This window comes from Ambystoma mexicanum, chromosome 3p (assembly GCF_040938575.1).
Source record: "Ambystoma mexicanum isolate Mex_15411 chromosome 3p, UKY_AmexF1_1, whole genome shotgun sequence".
Taxonomy (NCBI): domain Eukaryota; kingdom Metazoa; phylum Chordata; class Amphibia; order Caudata; family Ambystomatidae; genus Ambystoma; species Ambystoma mexicanum.
This window is the reverse complement of record NC_090925.1, coordinates 905,379,205-905,400,860: the sequence shown is the minus strand read 5'-3', so window position 1 is coordinate 905,400,860 and position 21,656 is coordinate 905,379,205. Positions and strand designations below refer to the sequence as shown.

General features: G+C 44.8%; 1 protein-coding gene across 1 annotated transcript in view; it reads right to left on the bottom strand.

The window, feature by feature from the left end:
• The window catches only part of CHMP4B (charged multivesicular body protein 4B), a 479,020-nt gene that overhangs the window by 164,315 nt on the left and 293,049 nt on the right, over positions 1–21,656 (bottom strand). Inside the window, exon 3 of the mRNA XM_069652150.1 lies at positions 8,345–8,459. Coding sequence (XP_069508251.1) covers positions 8,345–8,459 — 115 coding nt within the window. The remainder of the gene's footprint in view (positions 1–8,344; positions 8,460–21,656) is intronic.

Sequence of the window (21,656 nt, the reverse complement as noted above, 5' to 3'; positions counted from 1 at the left end):
ATATCCTTTGCAGAACGTCCCCAACCCAAATACTCAGTGACTCTGTTCATCATTGTCCATGCAGCACTTTGATGGGCAGCTGAGTATGGTGAAGAAAATTCCACTTCGGAAGAAGTGTCTAAACCACTTGCTTCTTAAAGGCAAGTAGCCAAGTCCTTTAAACGAGATTCCTCAGAAATGAGTTACTTAGGGACATTGGGCCAGCCAAAGCGCTCGTACCCAAAGGGTACAACATCTTCATCCTCTCATCCCTCCTCCAAAATGGATCCAAAGGACTTGAAGTCTTTCTTCGACAGCGGTTAAAAACTCAAAGATGGATCGGAGGATGAAGTTCATGGGTTCGACTGCAAGCCCTTCGCCAGTTAAGATGTGGAAGCCTTTGGCTTTGATGCTTCCTTTGCCGTCAAAACCGTCGATGCCTCTCGAGTAGGCATCTCAGAGGGCTTCTGAGCCAGGTTTCTGTGCGATTGAGTAGGAGCTTTTGACGATTCTATGCTGGCTTTAGAAGGCGCAATGGAATAGGTAGCCTTTTTCTGTTCTTTCAAGGGACCCGGAGGAGCCGCCTTTGAAATAACGTCCATCATTTGATGGAACTCTTCACAATCTGCTGCTGAGGCAGACTTGTCTGGGAAACATACCCGTCACAAGTCGGGCGAGGAGTCAGATGACGAAGAATGGCGTCTCATCTTAGATTTTCTTCGAAAAGATGAAGATTGACGCGGATCGCTCCTTGACCTCGACCACTTAGTGACTGGTGTGTTTCTGAGGGGACGTATCCCCTCAGGACAGGACAGCAACAGGACCAATACTGGCCGCAGGAGTGGGTTAGAAAAAGATAGTGTGCGTGATAGCGACGCTTGGTAGTGTGCTATGGGGGTCTAAATATGTATCTTTTACTATAGGGAACCCTATTGTGACGTATACAGGACGGCAAAGTTGGAGTGTCATTTTTTCTATGGGAAACTTTACTTCCTGATGCGGCGGCAAGTTAGCCGGCTCCAGGAATACAGCAGTGAGATTCCAAGAGGAACAGTTCCATATAGACAGCAGGTAAAGACAATATCTAGTTTTGAGCATGCTGTGTAAATGTACTGTATACTACATAACGTGCCCCGCAGAGATTGTTGGTAGTGACGCAGTTACAGACATTGACGCATAGCGATGGATTAGAATTATAAGTGACAGCAGTCAACATACCAACAGTGACAGCATAACCAAATGTTGTTGCTCCATAGGTTTATGTGCAAACTGAGTTATCTTGTTTAGCCCTTGGTATAACACCAGGATACATAAATAATAAATAATGAATACATGATTACTGGTATGGAAATATGATGCGATTTATGCTCAGAGTGAACACCGTTCGAGTTTTCTGTTTATTTTGTGTTTTTCAGGAATTGAGTAGTCTGACATAACTGTTGGGGCTCTCCCTTTAAGTAACCGTTGTCAAGTGACTTTGTGGAAGAGTGACGCGGTAAGCCTTAGTTCAGTAAACGTTGGTACTGTCTGGGTAGGATAACAGAGAATTGTTCATTACTGACTGTTGTCTCTGGTTATTTTTCCCTCATTTTTGTGTCCCCAGGTCAAGAATCAAATGTAGTGTTAATTATATTTTGTGAACATCACTTAGAGTGAAGAGTTGGACAGGATTGAACCAACTAGAAATGAAGAGAGATGGTTGAAGGGTACAGATGGTCCCCCTGATGAAGTTCTTTAACATTGTGTTGAACTATATTGGTGAACAAAACATGTTGGGCAATTAATGGTATTGTGATTTAGTGACAATACAGGATAAATATTACAAATTTAGTTGGAATTCACTCCTGGGTAGTAATGTACTGAATGGATGCTAGATTTTATTAGTGGTATCCTTTAATAATAAGGAACCAGTTAGCTACTTACCATTGTGTGTCTAGAGCCAGAGTGTTCTCCTTCTAAGCATTGTACATGATTTAGCTTTGTATAGGCAGGATGTCACAGGGTTAAGCACAACACAGGTTGTTTTATGTATGGTAATTGGTTTTATGAGACATTTTTGTAAAAGGTTTTCAGGAATTTTTGCAATTTTAGAAAATGCTTTTTATAAATTGATATAATGATTTGTGATATGTGATTAAAATTGTGATATATAAAAGCTGTGTTGACTTAGTACCTATTTGTTAAAAGTACTAGGTTGTTCTGACCTGGGGGACACCCGAAGGGGTAACAGGTGACATGGTTTGATCTTTTGTTGAAGGAATGTCCGCAATTTTTGTTTAGGGGCCCGGTCATCACGTCGTTAAAATGGCTCCATGTCTCTATTTGGTTGTTGGGTCGGACGTATCCCTTAAACTATTATCTTTGAAGGATTTTCTCTGAGAGGGAGTAGAGGACGGGAATTTTGATATTTAGCGACAAAAGGCAAGATTAGACTTCCTCTCCTTCAAGGCCTTGTTGGTCATGGATGTTGACTTTGTGCTCCTTAACCTGTGCGGAGCTCTGATCGACGTCTTTGCGACTCAGTCCGCACATCTCTTAAACCCGATATTCGAAAAAACCGTACTACGCAGTTGAAAAGAAACACTGAGGCTAGTCCAACTGTTCCGAAGAATGCAGTGCACACGGAAAAAAGAACTGAGGCAAGAGGCACAGTGCCTGCTTTTTATACCACCGCCAATGTCATGTCTGATTGTGGGAATGGAAGCCGCCAAGGGACATCGATTCGATGCCGAGCAGCACGTTCTGTTGTCGAGAAAGTTTACGAAGCTGCAAGCAGGAGATCGCTATATCAAAGATGAAGAATCATTGGGAGAACACTGTCTATTATAAGTCGTTTTACTACATCTATGCTGAATGCAATAGTGTGTATAGCCCAACTTGTATATACTTAATCTTTTTAACGTTTTCACTAGATAAAAGCACATTATTTAAGAACACTTAGTGCATTTGCAGCGTGTTTTGAGATGGCAACGTTACCACCTCAGAGAACACTATAAATTCACAAAACAAAATACCATTCATCAAGTAAATACATGGCAAAGTTTAAAAACATATGCAAGTCTACACACACTATTACTTGTTATTGTACTTGACATTTATATAGCGCCTTTTCCCATTATTATAGTTCTTCCTAGAAGGACCCAAGTCCAGAATGTTGGAGGTCAAGGAGTAAAATTAGGATGCATGTTTGCATCTGGCCAAATAAGGCTTAGCCGGGCTGGCCAGGCTCTGATAAGAGTGTAACCCATGTGGAACAGGCATGTGGGTGGGTGCCGAGGAGTCGGGAGATAGCAAGTCTATAGCACTCGGGCCAAGTGTCCAGCGTGACCAAATTTGTCATATGTCTGCACTGCATTCTGATATCAGAGGTGTTGAGGCGTAGTCTGGTGTGAGTAGGCGGAGAGTTATGTGAACAGCACAACCACTTTTTGTCATAGTCTTGGCTGTATTGTGATGTGTGCAGGTAGCCATACCTGCGGCCAATATCCATGGGAGTGGTGAATTATACGTACCTGCTTGGGTTTGGTGGGGATTTGTTTGTGCGCCTGCTTGAGTAATCGGATTCTTCTGTCAATTCTTGTTGCTGCGATAAAGCGGTTATTGACAGTCTATGCTCAAACTATTTGCAAAAGGAGGGGCACAGATTGTATTACCAGGTTCTTCTGGCAGATAACATAGCGGGTCTACCCCTCTATGGATGCATTACTGAACCTTTTCAGTGGTTACGCATCCCTGTGGGCGGCCGATCCTATAGTTCGTACATGCGCCATACCTGCCCACCTCTCCCCATGCCCCCCCTTCCTTCCAGAGTCGTTCCCGGGCCGGTTTGAGATTGGCCTGATGGAGTAATGTACAGGGGACCCCCACCTGGCCTACTTGGACTGGATATGGCCGGGGTACACTGCAGTGCATCCCAATATGTCAGATCGCAATGGTGGCGTTTCTATCATACCCTACTAAGAGTGCACTTTACCTGTTTGACCGTACATGCCAGGTGCAGTGATTCGTCAATCCTGTGATATTTCATATATGATGGGCTGTGATTCAGTTAGTGGTGCTTGGGAGGATGCCAGGGTCATGATTGGTGATTGGGGGGGGGGGGGGGGTGTGCAGACATAGCAAAACAACTTCAGTGCATGTAATACTGGTTCTATTGTAATGTGCAGAAAATTATCTCTGTCTCAATACCAGTGAAACAGAGATTCTCCTCATCGGGACACCTGTGGCCTCGTTTTCTCCTACCCTCTGGCCACCCTCTTTGGGCCCTCTACTCCCGCCATCTTGTGAGGCCAAAAACCTTAATAATAGAGTAAGACTCGAAGTAGTCAATCCAGGTGAATCAAAAGTACAGCCAGGCATCCTCTACATCATGGAGTAGAAAGAGTACATGGGAACATAATGCCCACAGGACTGTCTCCCAGTGTATGAAGGGCTAGCAGGAAAATCTGGGAAGGATGGTGAATCAGAATCAACGTTTCATTTATTGCTGGCTAGCTCAGGGTGGGGCAAGTCAGCCTCCAACTCCACTGCATAATAATTTTTAGAAACTCTGAAGGGGGCCAGAAATCTCTTGGAGGGTTAGGGGGTGAAGAGGGAGATTAGTCAAGCCTGAAGCCATGCCAGATGTCTGTTTTGTGTGGGTCAGTAATTACCAACAGCAGCTGAATGAGGGTATCCCAATGAGGGTCCTAGATTTCCAGTCTGGGAAAAGTGGGAGCCTGCAGGTGCTACCTTTCAGATTTAGGACCAGCTATGTGAAAACTATTGGCGATGCGATGCAGATCACTATGGGGTCAGGTAGGGTGCCGGTGTACAGCTGAAAGCAGCACCCCACTGGTATGGGATATTGGGATGATAAACTGGAGTATAGACTGTTTTACAGTTTTTATTACATTCAATAAACAAAAAACAAACAATTGTGACCCTCAATAGGAGAGTGGGTGGTTTTCAACAATGCAAAGTAAGGCAGCCACTCTCAAGCGGCTTGGCAGTGTATATTTCAAATGAAAATACCAATATGTATCTTAAGCATATTTTAATACTGAGAAGGTACAGAAAATAAAGATAACGCATTTCGAATTTACAAATGATGCATCTTCAGGGCTATGGTTGCTATCGGTTCCAAACAATCTGAATGTTTTTCACAGTGTAGGTGCCTAGAGAGTTAAAAAGGAAATAATTACTAGGGGCTCCGGATATAAATTCTACTAAATATCTTGAGTAGTAAACTAGCCACTAACCTTGTGGTCCAAGGACATTCACTTTCTGGGAGTGCAATCACGCTAGACTGCAGTAACTCACTGTATCCCAGTGCGGGTCGGGCAATAGGAAACCCGAGTCCCTAGAGTAGGGAGAGAATTCATAGTTAACGGCTGTTTGAGGACAATGCGTGTTGGTCAGTAAAATTTGGCTCCTGAGGCCATTTACTTAGTCTGTAATGACCGAAAAATCCTCAACAATATATAACCGCAGGTATCCCTAGCAGATTAGCTGCATTGGAAACCACCTCGATAAAGGTCTGTGTTTACTCTAACCATAACTGACTACTTGAGCATATCATCTAAACATAACGTGGAAGTGCATTTTTAAGAAGTGAACTCGACCCCTCACTTGGTATGTACGGACCTGCCAAGGGTTCCGCAAAACCGAAGCGCTGGGCCCTTAATTCAAATACATGCATAAGGACCCTCACTTGGTACGTGCTGGCCTGCCAGAGCCCAAGCAGTGCGGCGGGTTCAGAGTCACACACGGTGATCGCGTCATAGTGTTTTCAGAAATTCAAACACTTAATATGTTGTAGTTAAATAGGCTCCCCTCGAAGTTAAATCAGAAAAAGTAGTAAGGAGTAAATCAGCTCTCACCTCAGTACGGGAAGCTGAGAACAGCCATCCGACGCCTAAGCGCTGTGCTAGTTCTCAGATGTTTATGATGGTTGCTCTAGCAACGCCGTGCATGTGCGCAGTGCTAGGAGCAGCCATCTTGTTGTGGGACTATAACTGCATCTCAGTCGCACCACCCTTGCGTGGTACTCGGGTACCAGTATCTAATACAGTGCCGAGCATATGAAGAGTCAGGGGCCCGATTCGATAATATGTCAATTTTAACCCATCAGGTGTGTCGCAGCGCAAACAATGCTACAACACAGATCTCTAAGAAGTGCCCGAGAGGCACGGAGTAAATACAAATACAAATCCGCTTACGTCCAGAGATTCACTAGGTAAATGCATATCGGATTGAACACAAACCGATATCGGGGGTTGTAAGGAAGCTTTGTGGTGGTGGGACCACCATATTTCTCCTGATCTACAAAAGAACACTAGAAAATCGCCAAAGACACAGGTAATGACCCGACAAGTGGCAAATCCAGTGAAGCAAACCTTTGGGATGCTTGACCACTGGTCTAGTGTAGGTGTACCAAAACTTCACCTCAATTAACCTGGTGTTAAAGGGTCCTTGCGAAAAAAGAAAAAGTTGATTTCATCACTTAGCCTTTGCTAGCAAACCAGTTTCTGAAGAACGCTGGTGGAAAATGGTGGAAATTCCTTCCCACCACCAAAACAGAACCTGAGGGAACATAAGTGAGAGCTCGACAAACACACCTCAAAGGGAGTGTTGGCGTTGAGGGACCTTACACAATTGATGTGTGTGTCCAGGTCTTAAAATAAACTACCTGCCACAGGACCAGCTGAACCAGAGCAGGTGGCAGAGAAGCAGAGCCTGTGGGAAAAAAAGTGAAAAAGGTCAATTGTAGGTGCACATTTGCTGCGAAAAGGTAGATCTTCACAGCCTGGAGAAAAGGAGTAAGGATTACAGCATGGGGCACACGAGGGAGAGGTCACCCTTGAATGTCCCCGTGTGCACCATCTTCAAGCCTACGGTAATAGTATTCTGGTTGTCACTGCCTGGGACAACATTGCACATGACTATTGGGAAAGGGTGGGATATAGTCTAGATGTTATTCGATGACCCTGTTAGGGTGGTCAGGAAAGGTTCCAATGAGGAGGAGGGTTTCACGTTGCGTTGGCCATATTTGTGACTGATGGAGCAGCAAAGTTGGCGCGATGTTACAATTTTCTATGTATCCAGCGTAATTCACGAGAATGGGATGTGTGTAACTAAGTGTTACTTTATGTTTAAGTTGATACATTTAGGATTTGCATGCGTGCAGTAAGATGAATGTCAAAATCAGCAATGAAATATAAATAAAATCTGGGTATGGTCTGTCATGATGGCCTAGAAGCTGGCCAACGAGGAGCTTCATAGTGTGCCTGCAAGGAAGCGGATTTGTCGTGAAGAACCCACTGTGAAGAAGGCACATTAGTTATTAAAGATGCATGCACCGATATACATGAATCGGGAATTTACAAATCTATTTGCAGTGTGATAAAACGGTTTAAACGCTGCATTCAAGGTTTGCAAGGTGAATTCTGAGTGACTGGGAAAAACTGGTTTTGAAGGGTTGGGAGGCCAAAGGAAAAGGAATGCGTAACAGCAACATTAAGCAGAAAGTCAGCCAACAGGCCGGCCTGGGGTTTTTATGGCTTGGCAGTATTGCAGAAGGAAGATGCAACCTTTTAAGTGCAAGGGCGCTTGTTATTTATTGTCAAGGGGGATTCTGTCATTTGCTTTTGACCAGCAATAAACCTGGGGTGAAGGGACGCCTGAGGTCAGAGTTGATATATACTTCAGGGGTTTCGATTGTTTTCTCAGGATGTGACCAGAGGCCATGCACATTGAATTGGTAGTTGTTTAGACTAGAGTGCTTTGAGCACACTTCCCCAAGCCCAGGTGGGTGAGATGGTTATCGCCAGTTCAAAGGGAACCTGTTTATTCTTCCCCCTCCCTATATTGTTGAAATACTCTTACAAACCATGTGCAATTACATCCGGGGTTAGCAGGTTTCAGGCCAGGTGGAACTTGTAATAAATTATGTTTATATGTGAATGTGTAACTGTGATCATGTCATGACCTACCGCAGACAAATCCTAAAAGAGGTTGTGTCGTACACCTGAGCTGAAGATGGAAGTTAAGGTAACTGTGACCAATGAGAATGGGGAAATTGGAGAAAGATGGGATTTCGTTTGCACAAGTTTTGACCAATCGCCTGTGGTGGTTTGTAATAAAATATATGGGAGTGTTTTAACTGTTGACTTTTTTTTAATATAAAAAGTGTAGTTCAGGCAGACCCGGGTTAGTTTGAGTATATAGAATGATCTAGCCCTCCCGGCTCATTGTACAATAAACTTGCTTTACGTACAAACGTGCACACGCTTCTTAAGTGATGTGCCTGCTTTGAGTTAAGGTGATTAAAGGCCCATCCGCACAGTACATAAACAGTAAAATGATCACTTAAACGTATTCTTACATCATCCAGCTCCTCGCCAAATCCTACTGGTTTTGAAATGGCATCTGAAATTTCTTGTGCCAGCTCCTGTTGATCTGCGATATCTTGCATTAGCTCATCCACTTTATCTATATCCCTGAAACCACAAAGAAACATAATTGTTCAAACAGAAAGCGGAGATAACAAATAGCCAATTATGATGCAGTACTTTTAACAAAAGTGAAAACTATTGATTAATTTTGTACTAAAGTTCCAATTTCAGTACAAAGTCAAATATAGAACAATCATTAACTCAGAGTAAAATTGGTTACTACATGTTGAACAGTCCCAACATAGGCACCAAAAGATATTTTAGATATACGATTTCACTGTTATTACAGTACGCAAATGTCTTCTTTAAAAATAGGTTCAAGTATAGGGTTCATAACATTCCACTATCCCTTATCCTTTGATCCCAGTGGTATTTCCTACTTGCTTTCTGTCTCAAATAAAGCACAGTAGCAGTTGTTTTCAATCTGATAAAACAGAGTTCGAAACTGAGGGCAGCAGGGAACTATTTAGTTCCTGCTTGTACCCTAGAAGTGCCTGGTTTGCTTAAACCCACCAGCTAGCTGATGCCGTACAAGCACACCTACATGAATTTAACTCTGCGCATTTGGGACAATCTTTTAAGAAATCATTAGGACACATCTATATGACATTTAAAACATAAGGGGTCATAAATAATGGACACAATTATATGTTTCCATCTTATGTTTAGGTTAGATTTGCAGAACGCTATGCTCCTTGTTCCACAGTGGTAGCTCCTGGTCACTGGTTAATCCTGGATACTGAGAAGCTGCTTTTAGCTCCTGTTTATCCAATCTTAATTTCAAGAATGTAGAAAATTCACTTTATGTATACCCATAATTTGGGATAAATAATACTAGGTATACCTTTTTAAGACAACGATAATACCTATAACTTAAAAAACCTGGTTATATGATATAATATAACCAGGTTTAACCTGCTGGAATTTTTTTCGTAAGGAATACAAAACTTTCAGGTCACAAAAAAGGCATTAAATCCCCATATTTTAGTTCGGCTAGATCTCACTTGGAAGTCAAAAGACAGAAGTACAGAAGAGTGATCAGATAAGATCATACTATAAACGGACAAGCCAACTTAACCAAGTTAATGATTTAGCAACATAAGTGTGATCAATGAATGGCTAGGTGCTGTGTGGAAAAAAAAGTGTAGTCTAAGACACCAGAAAGAGCTGAACACCATGTATCAAATTAAAGAAGTCTCTTGTACATTTAACACATTTGTAGTGTGTTTTACAACACGTTTATTTCACTGAGGGTTTCCTGCAAAGGCTAGGATTCATTACCTGCTTACAATCTCTGCAGATAATCAAATTTGAAAGTTCTACAGATAAAATTTGAATCATAAGATTGCACCAGAAATTTGGATTAGAGCAAGAGGAAGACTGCGAAATATGCACCCTCAAATTAAATAGTGAATGTAAAATGTAATTGGTAATCTGTTAGAAGGGGGCATACAATGATCTCTTAAGAGTCTGTGGTAGGTCATGATACAGAAACGGACAAGGAGGCATGATTGTTAAGACCTTTATGAAGGAAAAAAAGGACGCCTAAGCTCTCCTTAAGCCTACAACTCCAATACCAATCTAAAACAGAAGTAAAAGGGTGCTAGTCAGGATGTCAGGAGGTTTAAACAAAAATAAAGCCCATGGTCTAGAATCCTAATCTAAGCTATGTCCTCTCCCCACCACTCAAAAGGAAATAAACAAATGCTTTGGGAACTGCCCAGTGAAAAGGATTACTGCTGGCGTCTGATCCCTACCCCTTGGCCTCATTACCATAGGTGCTGTCTATGTGTACAGTTCCAACCATACAACTCATATACTGCGGAGTGATGTTCCGGGACACCAGTCAGGTCTCTGTCTTTCTTCCAACTCTAGGTTTCTCATTCTTCTGAGAGATTTTAGTCTTTCTTGCTCGTCCTACTTGTGGCCCTTTTAGTCTCTTCCCCACTCTGGAGTTCGGTTCCTCATCACTCCCCAAGCTGGGGCTTCTTCTTTCTTTCCCAATTCTAGAACACTCCTCTTTCTCCCTCCCAACTCTGGGGCTCTTTGGTGCCCTTGCCACTGCAGTGCTTCTCGGTTCTCTCCCGACTCTGGGGCCTTTCTCCCTCCTCCTCTTCCCTGCTTTGCCATCCACCTCCCAGTCCAACTGAGACACAGTAGCTGCTTCCGATGAGCAGGGGAGGGGGGGCTTAAGCACAGATCTGTTCTTCACATGGGTCTGCTTATGCCACTTTTCAATTTGACACTGGGTAGGTAGCTGGTACTCCTCTATCCTGCTCGCTCCATGCAGAGACCAGTAAACTACCCGAGGTCGTTCATTCCCTTCTGTGTGATCGGGCAGGACTCTTCCGGTTATTGGTCCATTGAACTTTGCTGCAATGACATAGCACAGCCCACCAGCCTGAATGCAGAGTATGCGGTTCTCCCTTCCTCACCTGCCAGACCTCATCAGGGAGATTCAGCTCTGTTGCACTCTGCAGGCTTCACAGAGAAGCGCTTCAGATTGGTTCATTTCAGGACGCTCCTCCAGGGGGCTGGTTGGTCCTGTGCTCTTCTATAAGAACCATGGATGGTTTGGGCCAGAAGCTGAGTCAGCCATTACAAAAGGGGTTATAGGGTTAGCTCCCCCAAATCCCATAAAGGAGTTCGTGTCTTGTGGCGGGAGGGGGGTAGGGAGGCTTGTACTCCTGAGTTTCACCTGTCCCTTGGAGGGGGGGTCACTTCTAGCGGAACCCCATTATCCCCATCCAGCGTAACAGACTCCCTTCCCGAGTCCCAAATGGGGTGGCTCCCCTTGGGGAGAGGTGTCCATCTCCCTGGAATCATCACAACCCCTATTAAGATATACTCAAAGCCACACTAGAACAGGTGCTGGGGAGACAGCCAATCCACTCCCTCCAATGCTGGGTGTGAAGGTGCAATGAAAACCCACAATTTGAGGGAGCTGCTGCCCCAAAGCCTGGCTCACCTGCATGCTGCCCCTCTCCACAAGACTACTACGTTTCACCCCATGCCCAACATCAGTACACTTACTTACTGAGCAGCTCGCCTTCATGAACTTCCATGCTGCAATTTAGAGCAAAAAAGGGGTCACTCGCACACAAGGCTGTAGACAGAAGCCATCTCTGCACAGGTCAAAACTTACTTTTGATGACAAAGGGAACTTTTTATTTTGTTCACGCATAAGACCAGCCTACTAATGGTGTTAAACCTCACGTCGGCTTGACCGTAAATTGGTCCTCAGGCCTTGCCAAGACCCTCAATTGGCTTCATCCAGCGGAAATCAGTGACACACAAATATAACTTGGACAAAAAAAAAAAGGAGGCAAATCCAATCGAAAGAATGTTACAGTTGGTAAGTAACTTGTTCTTTGAATGGATTGTGTCCTCCAACGTATTCCCCATCTCTGATAGACTCCGAAAGCAGTTTGTAGAAATAGAGGAGGGAGGAGAATTTAGAATGGTCTGCTTTTTATAAGGCCGAATACAGTACCACCTTACCAAAGGCGACATCCTGAGCGTGGGAAGCATCCAGACAATGCTTTGTGAATGTATGCAACGATGACCATTTTGCAGCATCACAAATGTATCTAATAGGTTCCCCTATCCCCCCCCCCCCCTTGAAGGGCTTCAGTAGAGGCTGTACCTCTGGTAGAATTACCTCTCAAACCCCCTGTGGGTCCTTGCCTGCCAATTAGTAGCATTCAAAGATACAAGTATAATCCACCTCGGCAAAGTCTGTTTCGAAACAGCTTGTCCTAATTTTCTTCCGGTGTAGCCAATAAAGAGTTGGTCATCCACTCTTAGTTTGGAGAATCTAGAAATATAGAAGCTTAAAGCTCTTTTAGGGTCCAATCTATGGAGCCTCTCTTCCTCTTTACTGGGATGCGGCGGGGGTAAAATACCAGCAGAACAATCTTTTGATTTAGATGAAAATCAGATACAACCTTAGGTAGGAAGGAGGGTTTTACCCTCAACACAACCCTGTCCTTGTGGAATATGGTATAGGGTGGCCTGGAAGAGTGCCTGCAACTCGCTAACTCTAGGTGCAGATGTTGATGCAACCAACATTATGGTTTTGAAGGTCAATAACCTCAATGGGCATGTGTGCAAGGGTTCAAAAGGTGCACACATTAGAAATTTTAGAACCAAATTAAGATCCCAACCTGGAACCTGAAAAGTTGAAGGCGGGAACACATTTGTGAGCCCTTTCAGAAATTGAATCACCAAAGGAATTTTGAAGTAAGAGCATTCTTCCGAAGAGCGCTTGAATATGGAAAGCGCTGCCAGGTAACCTTTAAATGGTTCCAATATTAAAACCTTTCTGTGCCAATGAAAGGAGAAAAGAAAGCACATCCGGCGTGGAACATAGAAAAGGATCAACATTCTTTTCCCTGCACCAGTCGCAAAAGTTGTTCCCGCAGCAACGGTACAGAGATTTTGCTGCTGGCCTTCTTGCCGAAAGCAACACCTCCATCACGTCATCCGGGAGGTCCCAATCCTTGTATCTCAATCTTTCAAAAAACATGCGTGAAGGTTGAGTGCGTTGACCTCTGGATGGAGAACCTGTCTCTCCTTGCGAGAGAAGATTCACTCTTTGTGGAAGACATATCCGAGGACAGATGGACATATCCAGAAGGTCCGGGTACCACGTTGTCCTGGCCCAATCGGGGGCAATTCGGATCACGCGCCTTCCGAACCGTCTCAACCTCCTGATTACTTGAGGAGTGACAGGGATCGGTGGGAACGCATATAGAAGTGGAAAATCCCAATCAACCACAAACTCGTCTCCTAGAGCTTCTCTCGGAGGAAAATCCCTTTAACAGTACCTTTCGCATTTCCGGTTGCTTCCGGTCGCAAACCGGTCCACCTGAAGGGTTACCCAAAGGGCGGCGATCTCTTTTTAGGATTTCGTGAGCTAGCTCCCACTCGTGGGAGACTGTGCTCTGCCTGCTCAGAGCATCCAGTGTTGTGTTCTCCTCCCCGGCTAGGTGAACTGCCGATAGGGAGATTCCTTCTCGCATTGCCCAGTACCAGAGCTGCATTGCCTCTATGCACAGTGGTGACCCTATGCCTCCTCTCTTGTTGAGGTAATGCATGGCCACTGTGTTGTCCGTCATTATCAGGACGTTCTTTTCCCGTACAGAGGGCAGGAAGGCCTTCAGCGCTAGACTGATTTCCCTCAGCTCCAAAAGGTTGATGTGAAATCTGGACTCCGATGGAGACCAACGACCACTGACTGTCAGACCGTTGGCGTGGGCACCCCACCCTGTGAGTGAGGAGTCTGTCACTACTGTAATCTCCGGCCATGGCTGCCATCCATCCACACGCTTGTCGTCCCTATCTGGAGGAATGGTAGGGTACGCTGCCTTATTTGATGTAGCCGTGGCTGCCTGGATCACCAGACTCTGGGGAGTGGGGTGCTTGGACAGATAGCCGGGTCGCTACAGGAAGGGCAGTATTTTCGTGAGGGATTTATCCACCACAGGGATGGTGTCTGAGGACTCCACATTTCTGGCCACACTATTTTGTAAAGTCACATGAAAAGGTAAGATTGGGTCTGTCGGTGGACCTTGGTCCAGAATATCTGTAAGGTCATCGTGGATAAATTGAACCGGAGGTCTAGCCCAGCCTAGATATTCCACCACCTTGGACATCAGGTGATGATACAAAGAGTCGGCATGCTCTCCTGGCTCTGGCTGACCAAACTCCATTTCAGGCGATGGCATTTTATAGTGTCAACAAGGTCTCTCATCCTGCTTTCCTCCGAAATAAGACATTCCCGTACATTTGGAGTTCCAAATTCAAGACCAAAAAGGAGCATCCACTTCACCAGATCTTCCTTCTTCAATTTTTGAACAAAAGGGATTTAAAATACTCCTTCCTTGGCAAAGGGGTAAAAGTTTTTTCAGGAACACTCAAAGGCTTTTCTTTTGGCACCTTTATCATCAGGTTTTACATGATCTGTAGGCTGTGCTGAAACCACCAGAATTTTCTGGTGTCAATGGTTTTGGTGTCAACGTCGACAGTGGTGTCGCTAGTAATGGCGCTGATGGCTTTGAGGATTCAACTGTTCCCTTCGAAGATTTTGACTTCGAGGGTTGTGCAGTTTTCAACGGTGTCGAGGACCTTGAATGCTCATCACGTCTCGGCTGCCTTTTACTCACCGGAGACCTCAAAAGGATCTCAAACCTTCCTTCAACCACCCGGGCTTGAGGGCACACGAGTGTCGGGACAGGACTGCTCTCTACCGGCTTCCGAAGAAGGTGCGGACGGAGGCTTACCCTTTTCAAATATTTTCAAGCGGAATGCCTCCCACTCTTCAGACGACGAACGTTTGGTGGGGCACTTCAAGTTTTCGGGGGTTTTGTCCGACGAGGATGGTGACAGATGGTGTCGTCTCCTCGATCGCTTCATCGAGGACGACGAGTGGCTTGAACCACTACAGGACCTCGATCGCTTTTCGTCACTCTTACGTCGAGGAGAATGATCTCTGGAGTCGACAGTCGAGGAACAATTGGTTTTAGTTTTACGAGGCAATTTCCCTACCTGTAACTTCCTCTTTCGTTCTCATAGGGCTTTTCCCGTCATAGCCTGACACTTTGAGCAGGAATCCATGTCATTGCCTTCCCCCAAGCACCACAGGCAAGAACGATACGGATCCGTGATCGACATTGTCGAATCACACTCCTTACACTTCTTGAAGCCCGTGCGCAGTGTCGTGGGAGTGGAGGATGAAGACATGTCGTAATTTTCTTTTTATTCGGAATTGCGTAGCAAATAATTACTAGCGAGGCACGCCAAGTCTCCGAAGCAAACACATTTGAGGAAAAACAGAACTGAGGCCAACGGGCGCCGCGCTTGCTACTTATACACCCGATGAGGTCTCCCTCGGCGGAGGCCTTCGAGGGACATCAACTCGATCGACGCAAGAACGCCCTTTGCCGAAAAAAAGTTTGCCGAAGCAACTGAAGCTCGACATGATTATCAAAGCTGAGGAATATGTTGGAGGACACAATGCATTTGAAATCAATATATCAAAAAATATTGCTAGTCTAGTCATTCGGTTAGTACAAACGTGCAAAGGAATTGAACAAAATACATAAGTGCATCATATTTGTGAAGGGTCAGCAATGGGAGGCAGACAACTGTTTGATAAATGTTCAAAACATGGCATTTTATTAAGATGAAAATAATAAATGCCTCACTCTCCCTACTTTGCTGAGGATTTCCCTGCCTACCAAAACTAAGGGGAAACGCTCTTAATACAGAATGTCTGAGCCTCACACTTAAACATACTATACAAAGAAAATATATGGCAATTCAGTTAACAAACCAGAATAGTTAGTTTCTTGTGAACCTTTAGTAACCTTGGTTGAACTCCCTTCCCCAGGATTCAAGGTTAGTTCAACTCCCCTGTTCATCAAAAGATAAGGAATGAAATCCACATGGGTAGCATTCAATTCATGAAATTCCAACAGCAAAGTAAAGTTTTGTTAACCAAAGTTCCAACAACAGAGTTCTTCTTCCTGAAGAAACAAAGACTTTCCACTTCCCCAGAATAGCATCAATGTTATTCCGAGCCACAATGCTTTTTTCACCACTCTCTCTCACAGCCTTTGGCAATACAGGTTACCTCAACTTCAACAATTAGTATGAGCAGCAAGTTCCCCTTACCAACTTTGCCTTCTCTTTCTCTGCTGTTAGCCAACAACTACCCAAAACTCTTGGTGCTACTCTCTTGGCTTCAGGAAGTAATTGGGCATTGATGTCTTAAGCAAGATAATTCTTCTATTGGCCTTACGTTATAGATACAATTGCTTTATGGTCCTGAGGAAGGCTGCTTTCAGTATGAAATGGGCAAAGATTCTTGACTTGGGCAATGCTTGCTCCCTCTTCAGCTGCAATGATACAATATATAACCACTTGACTGCTTACACGAGTTGTGATTGTTCGTGTGGATAAAGGATTGGAATTCAATATTCCTTTAGAAATCGAAATTAGGCACACTTGACCACTTCTTAATGGGTGTTACAAAAGGGTAGAGCTTGCACAATGTCTTTTGCAACGTTATTCAGTGTAATGGAAGACATGCAACCACTGCCTCATAAAGTATGATAGCTTTTAAGGGATTAACAATGGTCTCTAATGTTTGCTATTCACGGCAGTGAAATGTGTATTATTCGTTCACACGCGAGTGCTACTTTCCCATTGTACCTTTGTATAAAAACTTCAAAGAACACTTCAGCTCACTTTCACTTAAACGCGAGTGAATATTGGCATTGCATACTGTTGCTGGCAATGTTTGCGTAAGGAATCAAAACGGCCGGTTTGACTCACTGGCTTCTGTGATCCTTTTTCTGTGTATTGCCCAACTTCTATGACTTCGGGCACAACTTATGCTGCTTCTGGCTTTTCAGGGACTCCAACCCTTCCTCTGCCTGGGTGTCTCCGGTGTAGCCACTCTCCTTTGGAGGCCCCCCCCCCCTTGCTCGTGAGACTCGTGACTCACCCACAGTCCCTTGCTTCGATCTCCAACATGGCTCCTGCACAGCAATCAGGCTCACATGGGGAAAGACAGCCACCCTGCACGCCTTCTGCTGCGCAGCCTTTGCACTTCAGAGTTCGGGAAACCAGGATTCTTTTTGAACAAGCAGGTAACATCTGCTGCATCCACGTTCCGGTCTCCCACTTTTGCTTGATTTGCCTGCACTATGTCTTCTTTCTGCCTCTGCTACTACAGTGCTCACTCCAGCCACGGTTCCACCTCCTTCTAATTGCCTGCACCTCAGGGAATCTTCTATGCCTGACCACTGCCATAGCATGCCTCTTCAGCCCTCCTCCTCGTCCCAGTACTCTTGGGATTATGGGACAGGTAGTCCCCAATGACAAAATGTTTTCTTTTAAATATTAGCCTGATTTTGAAGGTGAACTTACTACCTTCAAGATCATTTAAAGAATAATAATTGTAATTCGTCATTATTGGGGAAGACAATTTAGTCAAGGCAATATTTTTATGTTTCTTTCCATTCTGCCTTTGGGTTTCAAACCGGTGTTTATTCTGAATTACCTGGAAGGATACTTCTATGGGTAAGGCTTGCTCAGATGTTATGGTACTTATACCCATAGCCATACATCTATGTGGTTAAGGGATATTATAAATACAATAAACCATTACCTGTTTTTGTAACCCAAAAAGGACAAATAACAGGTCTCATCACCACCCTGGGCCTTGCCTCCTCCCAGGTGATCCTCCCGCAGTGCACCTCCCCCAAGGTCAGGATCAGGAAGAGTCTGCCTTTCCCTGGCCATCTGGGAGGAGGTTTTAGGCACGGTTTTAGTGAGGGATCCGTAGGATTCTTCACATATTACACATCAAGTGATCCAACAAGGGAATATGAATAAAAAAGGTTTTGAGACAATGACCTAGTAAGTAAGTAGTCCCACATATTAAATGGCAAAACAGACTTGAGCTCAAAGGAGCGCCAAAATGCCACCATAGAAAAGAAGAGCAAATAGGTCCCTGAAGAGAATCTGTCAATACATACAATCAGTAAAATTAATTGGGAAATGAGGGTTCTAAGGTTAATACAGATCATCCAAGACTTAAAGATCAGAGAGAAATCGGTCCTGGGTTTTAACAGACATCTACAGTTACCATGCTATTATCAGGGTCCTCACTGATGTCATGTATCCATTCAGCTTCTGGTGGTATTCAATGTATGGTCACAGGAACGATTCTATCAGTCTTATTTAGATGGCCTAAATATCATCCAGTTAGATGGTAAAGATGAATGCCAGAGAGGTTGCAGCCATCTCCTCCAAGTCCGTGAACGGAACAAATGTGGCAATGTCATTGTGTCTAATGCAATAAAACTTTTCCTTTCCTCTAAATGCAGCAGGGTCTTTTTTAGCCACTATACGAATCTTGCATGCAGGTTGTATGAAAAGTCAAATTTCAAAACAGACACAGGCTATTCTTGGGAGTATAGCTTCTGGGACAAGTTGTCTGGGTATACTGTTTTCAAGAGGAAGCTGTGATGAATCCAGTGAAATCACTACAGGAAAAGAACAGGGTAATGCAGATTTCCTTTCTTGATTTCCAATAGAGGCTGTAAAAACCAGTTACATTAAGGGAAGGGTTTGTTATGAATCCAGTGAAATCATCACTAAAACCCTGATATGGGCCTCTCATGTGGCCAGGGGAAGGCAGCCGTTACCCGATCCTGGCCCTGGGGGCAGTATTATGAAGAAGTAGGATCAGGTGGAAGTATCGGGAGGAAGTGGTAACTCCTTTGACTCACGGTTCCTCTACTTTCCCTGAAACACTGATGGCATATTGTAAACTAGAGCCAAACAATGGAACTGCTATTCACATAAGATCTCCAAGCGCTGATTTGTGAACTGAATGTAATCAATCAACCAAAGCGACATGAAAGAACCAAAACCACTATGGACTTCAAGAGCCATAATACATGTGGTACTGGGACGAGAAAGAGAGAAAAAGCTAGTGAGGAGCTAGTGAGGATCAAAGGTTCTCCTAAAAAGGACTCTGCAGTCAAGTAGTTTCAAGTCAAGGCACCTAAGCGGGATATTTAAATGTGAGAATGAGCCACAGCTGAGGGACGGAGTAGCAGAGGCAGAAGCAGTCAGGAAGGCCACAGATGGCGGAAAGTGGGTGGTTGGAACTGAAGCAGGAGTGAGAGTGGTAGCAGAAGCTGAAGCGGGAAGAGAACGCGTGCGGTTTTGCAGAGTACACGAAGCCGGATCGTGGACAGCAGCGGGGAGAGAAGCCCAGCTCTGCGGGACATGTGATCCAGCCCAACTGAGTCCCTCAGGTGTGCTGGAGGACGCGAAGACCCGACGGAGCCGGTGGAGCTCCAGAGAAGGGCAGGCTGTGACAGACACAGGAGAGCCGTCAACGGTATCGGAATGACTGCAGAGGGTCAGCCGCTGCAGCAAGGAGTGACGCAGAGATGCTGAAAGAAGACGGTGAGTTGGCTTAAAGGAAAAGGTAACCCCGGAGTGCTCTGAGGTAAGCATTCATAAGAGACCATTTTGAATACCGAGCCAGTAGAATAAAAGGGCAGCAAGGGCCCAATTCTCCTTTAAGGAGATGTCAATTTGGGGAAATATGTAATCCACATTGCCAACAGCCAAGAGGCCATTGCAGTTCCCCTTTCCAGAGATCCCAGTTTGAGGAAACCTGGAACCCATATCACCAAAAGTCAAGAGACTATAAAGACAGGCAACCACTGTTCTAACCTCCTATGGGATACTGGTGTGGAGAACCTTGGAACAAACATTGCTAAAAAACAGAAGTGACCAATTGTAGTTGTAGTAGTTTTTCTTCCTGGCAGGCGAGTAAACAGGAAATGTTTTTTATTGAGCATTTGTTAGGCGTCTGTACAACCAATGGTGTTTCCAGGCATCAAAAGGTAAGGTTGGGAGGGAACAAGGGGAGTAACAATGGGAACAGTAAATATACAATCGTGGTCCTACAATGCCTTGCGACATTCGGACATGCAAGTGCAGTAAAAAAGAAGTGCAGGAGATAGGGCGGGAGGGGGTGGGGAAGAAGGTAGGGCAAGTGCTGGTGAGACCCCATGAGGGAAGTGACAAGGAGTGCCAGGGAGGTGGCCACTGGCTATGTGCTAGGCCGGAGGAATCCCAAGGGTGAGATGCACAGCCACCAGGCAGGGGCCCAAAGGGCAGCGCTGGGGGTGGCTGGAGGTGGGATTGCTTTTAACGACTGGATAGAGGACCTGGTAACCTGTGAGATACATGAAGGACCAGACCGTCAGTCTCGGCAGCAGTGGGGTGATTAGCAGGGGAGGTAAAGAGGTAAAGAAGTACAGAAAAACAGAGTTTTGAGAAGTTTCTGGAACTTAAGGTGATGCGGATCAAGTCTGAGAGCGGCAGGGAGGCTGTTCCAAAGAGAGGCACCAGCCAAAGAGAGAGACCTGCCCCCCCTTTTCTGCTTGGAGAAGCGTCAGACAAGCAGAGAGTTGGAGTTAGAGGAGCAGAGGGCTCGGAAAAGGAGGTATTTAGGGAGAGAAAGATAGCAATAGCGTGGTCCCAAGCCCCAGAAAGCCTTATGGATGATGCAGAGGGTCTTGAATCCTTGCGGCCAGCGGGAGCTATTGGAAAGATGTTAGGGCTGGAGAGATACAGTCCCTGGGCTTGAGGCCAAGGATCAGTATTGCAGCTGTGAGGGAGGCATGGTATCACAAGTAGACACTGACACAAGAGCTGCATGTTTCAAAACCTTTATTGATGGTTTAAACGGGGTTGGAAACTCCTATCTTGCCCTAGAACTAAGATTGGAGTATTCGACTATCAAACAAAAACGAAATACAGTCCTAGTCAGTCCTTAGTCAAAATAAAATGGCCTATACCAATAACTTCCTGCCCTCTTTCTAATACAATAAATGTGTAAAGGGAATGTGTAATGCAAAAAGGAAAAATCAGTGTTCAAAAGAAATGTCAGTATGGCCGAGTTAACTCGCTTTCTCACGTTTTGTAGCGTGGGGTAAGGTGGCACACTTGGATCTTGCGACACACTATGGTTAAAGACAAAAGGATGCAGTTTGTTTAGTGGACTACGCCCACTTGGCCTTCCACGAAAAGTCACTAGTTTATCTGCTGGACCCCTCGGCTTTCTCTCACTCCAGCCAGGTCACCTTTTAGCTTGCAATACAGTTCAACAAAAGTTAGCTTCCTTTTGGTTACCACAATTCAGTACAGGTTTTCCTCTGCGGGGCTCAAGCCTTTCAATCACAATTTGTGGGGGTGCCCTTCCCCAAGCTTCAATCACACCTTCATAGGCATCCCTCCATAGGGCTCAAGCCTCCTTTCACTTTCCTTCCGCTGTCGAAGTCTTTCAAAACTGCAAGGCTTTTGCTCTTACCTCGGCATGACCACTTCGACCTTCTTTCCTCAAACGTCACTTTCTCTCCTACACCAAGGCCTCTTGGTAAATGTAGTTTCAAGCACAGTAGTTATTTCAAAGTTCTCTTGTATCCAGATTTGGGTCTGCCAGGATCAAACCCAACAACAGTTCAAATCTTGCTTCTTGGTTACTTTCTCTTCCAGCCACTTCTTACAGCATCAAACATTTCACAGAGACTTTCGAATGGGCAATCTTCTTTTGCCGGACCACTCTGTTACTTTGTAATATTAATTTACAGTTCTTTACAATGCTTTTCTTTCTCTCGCATATTATCTGCACACGTGCAACCT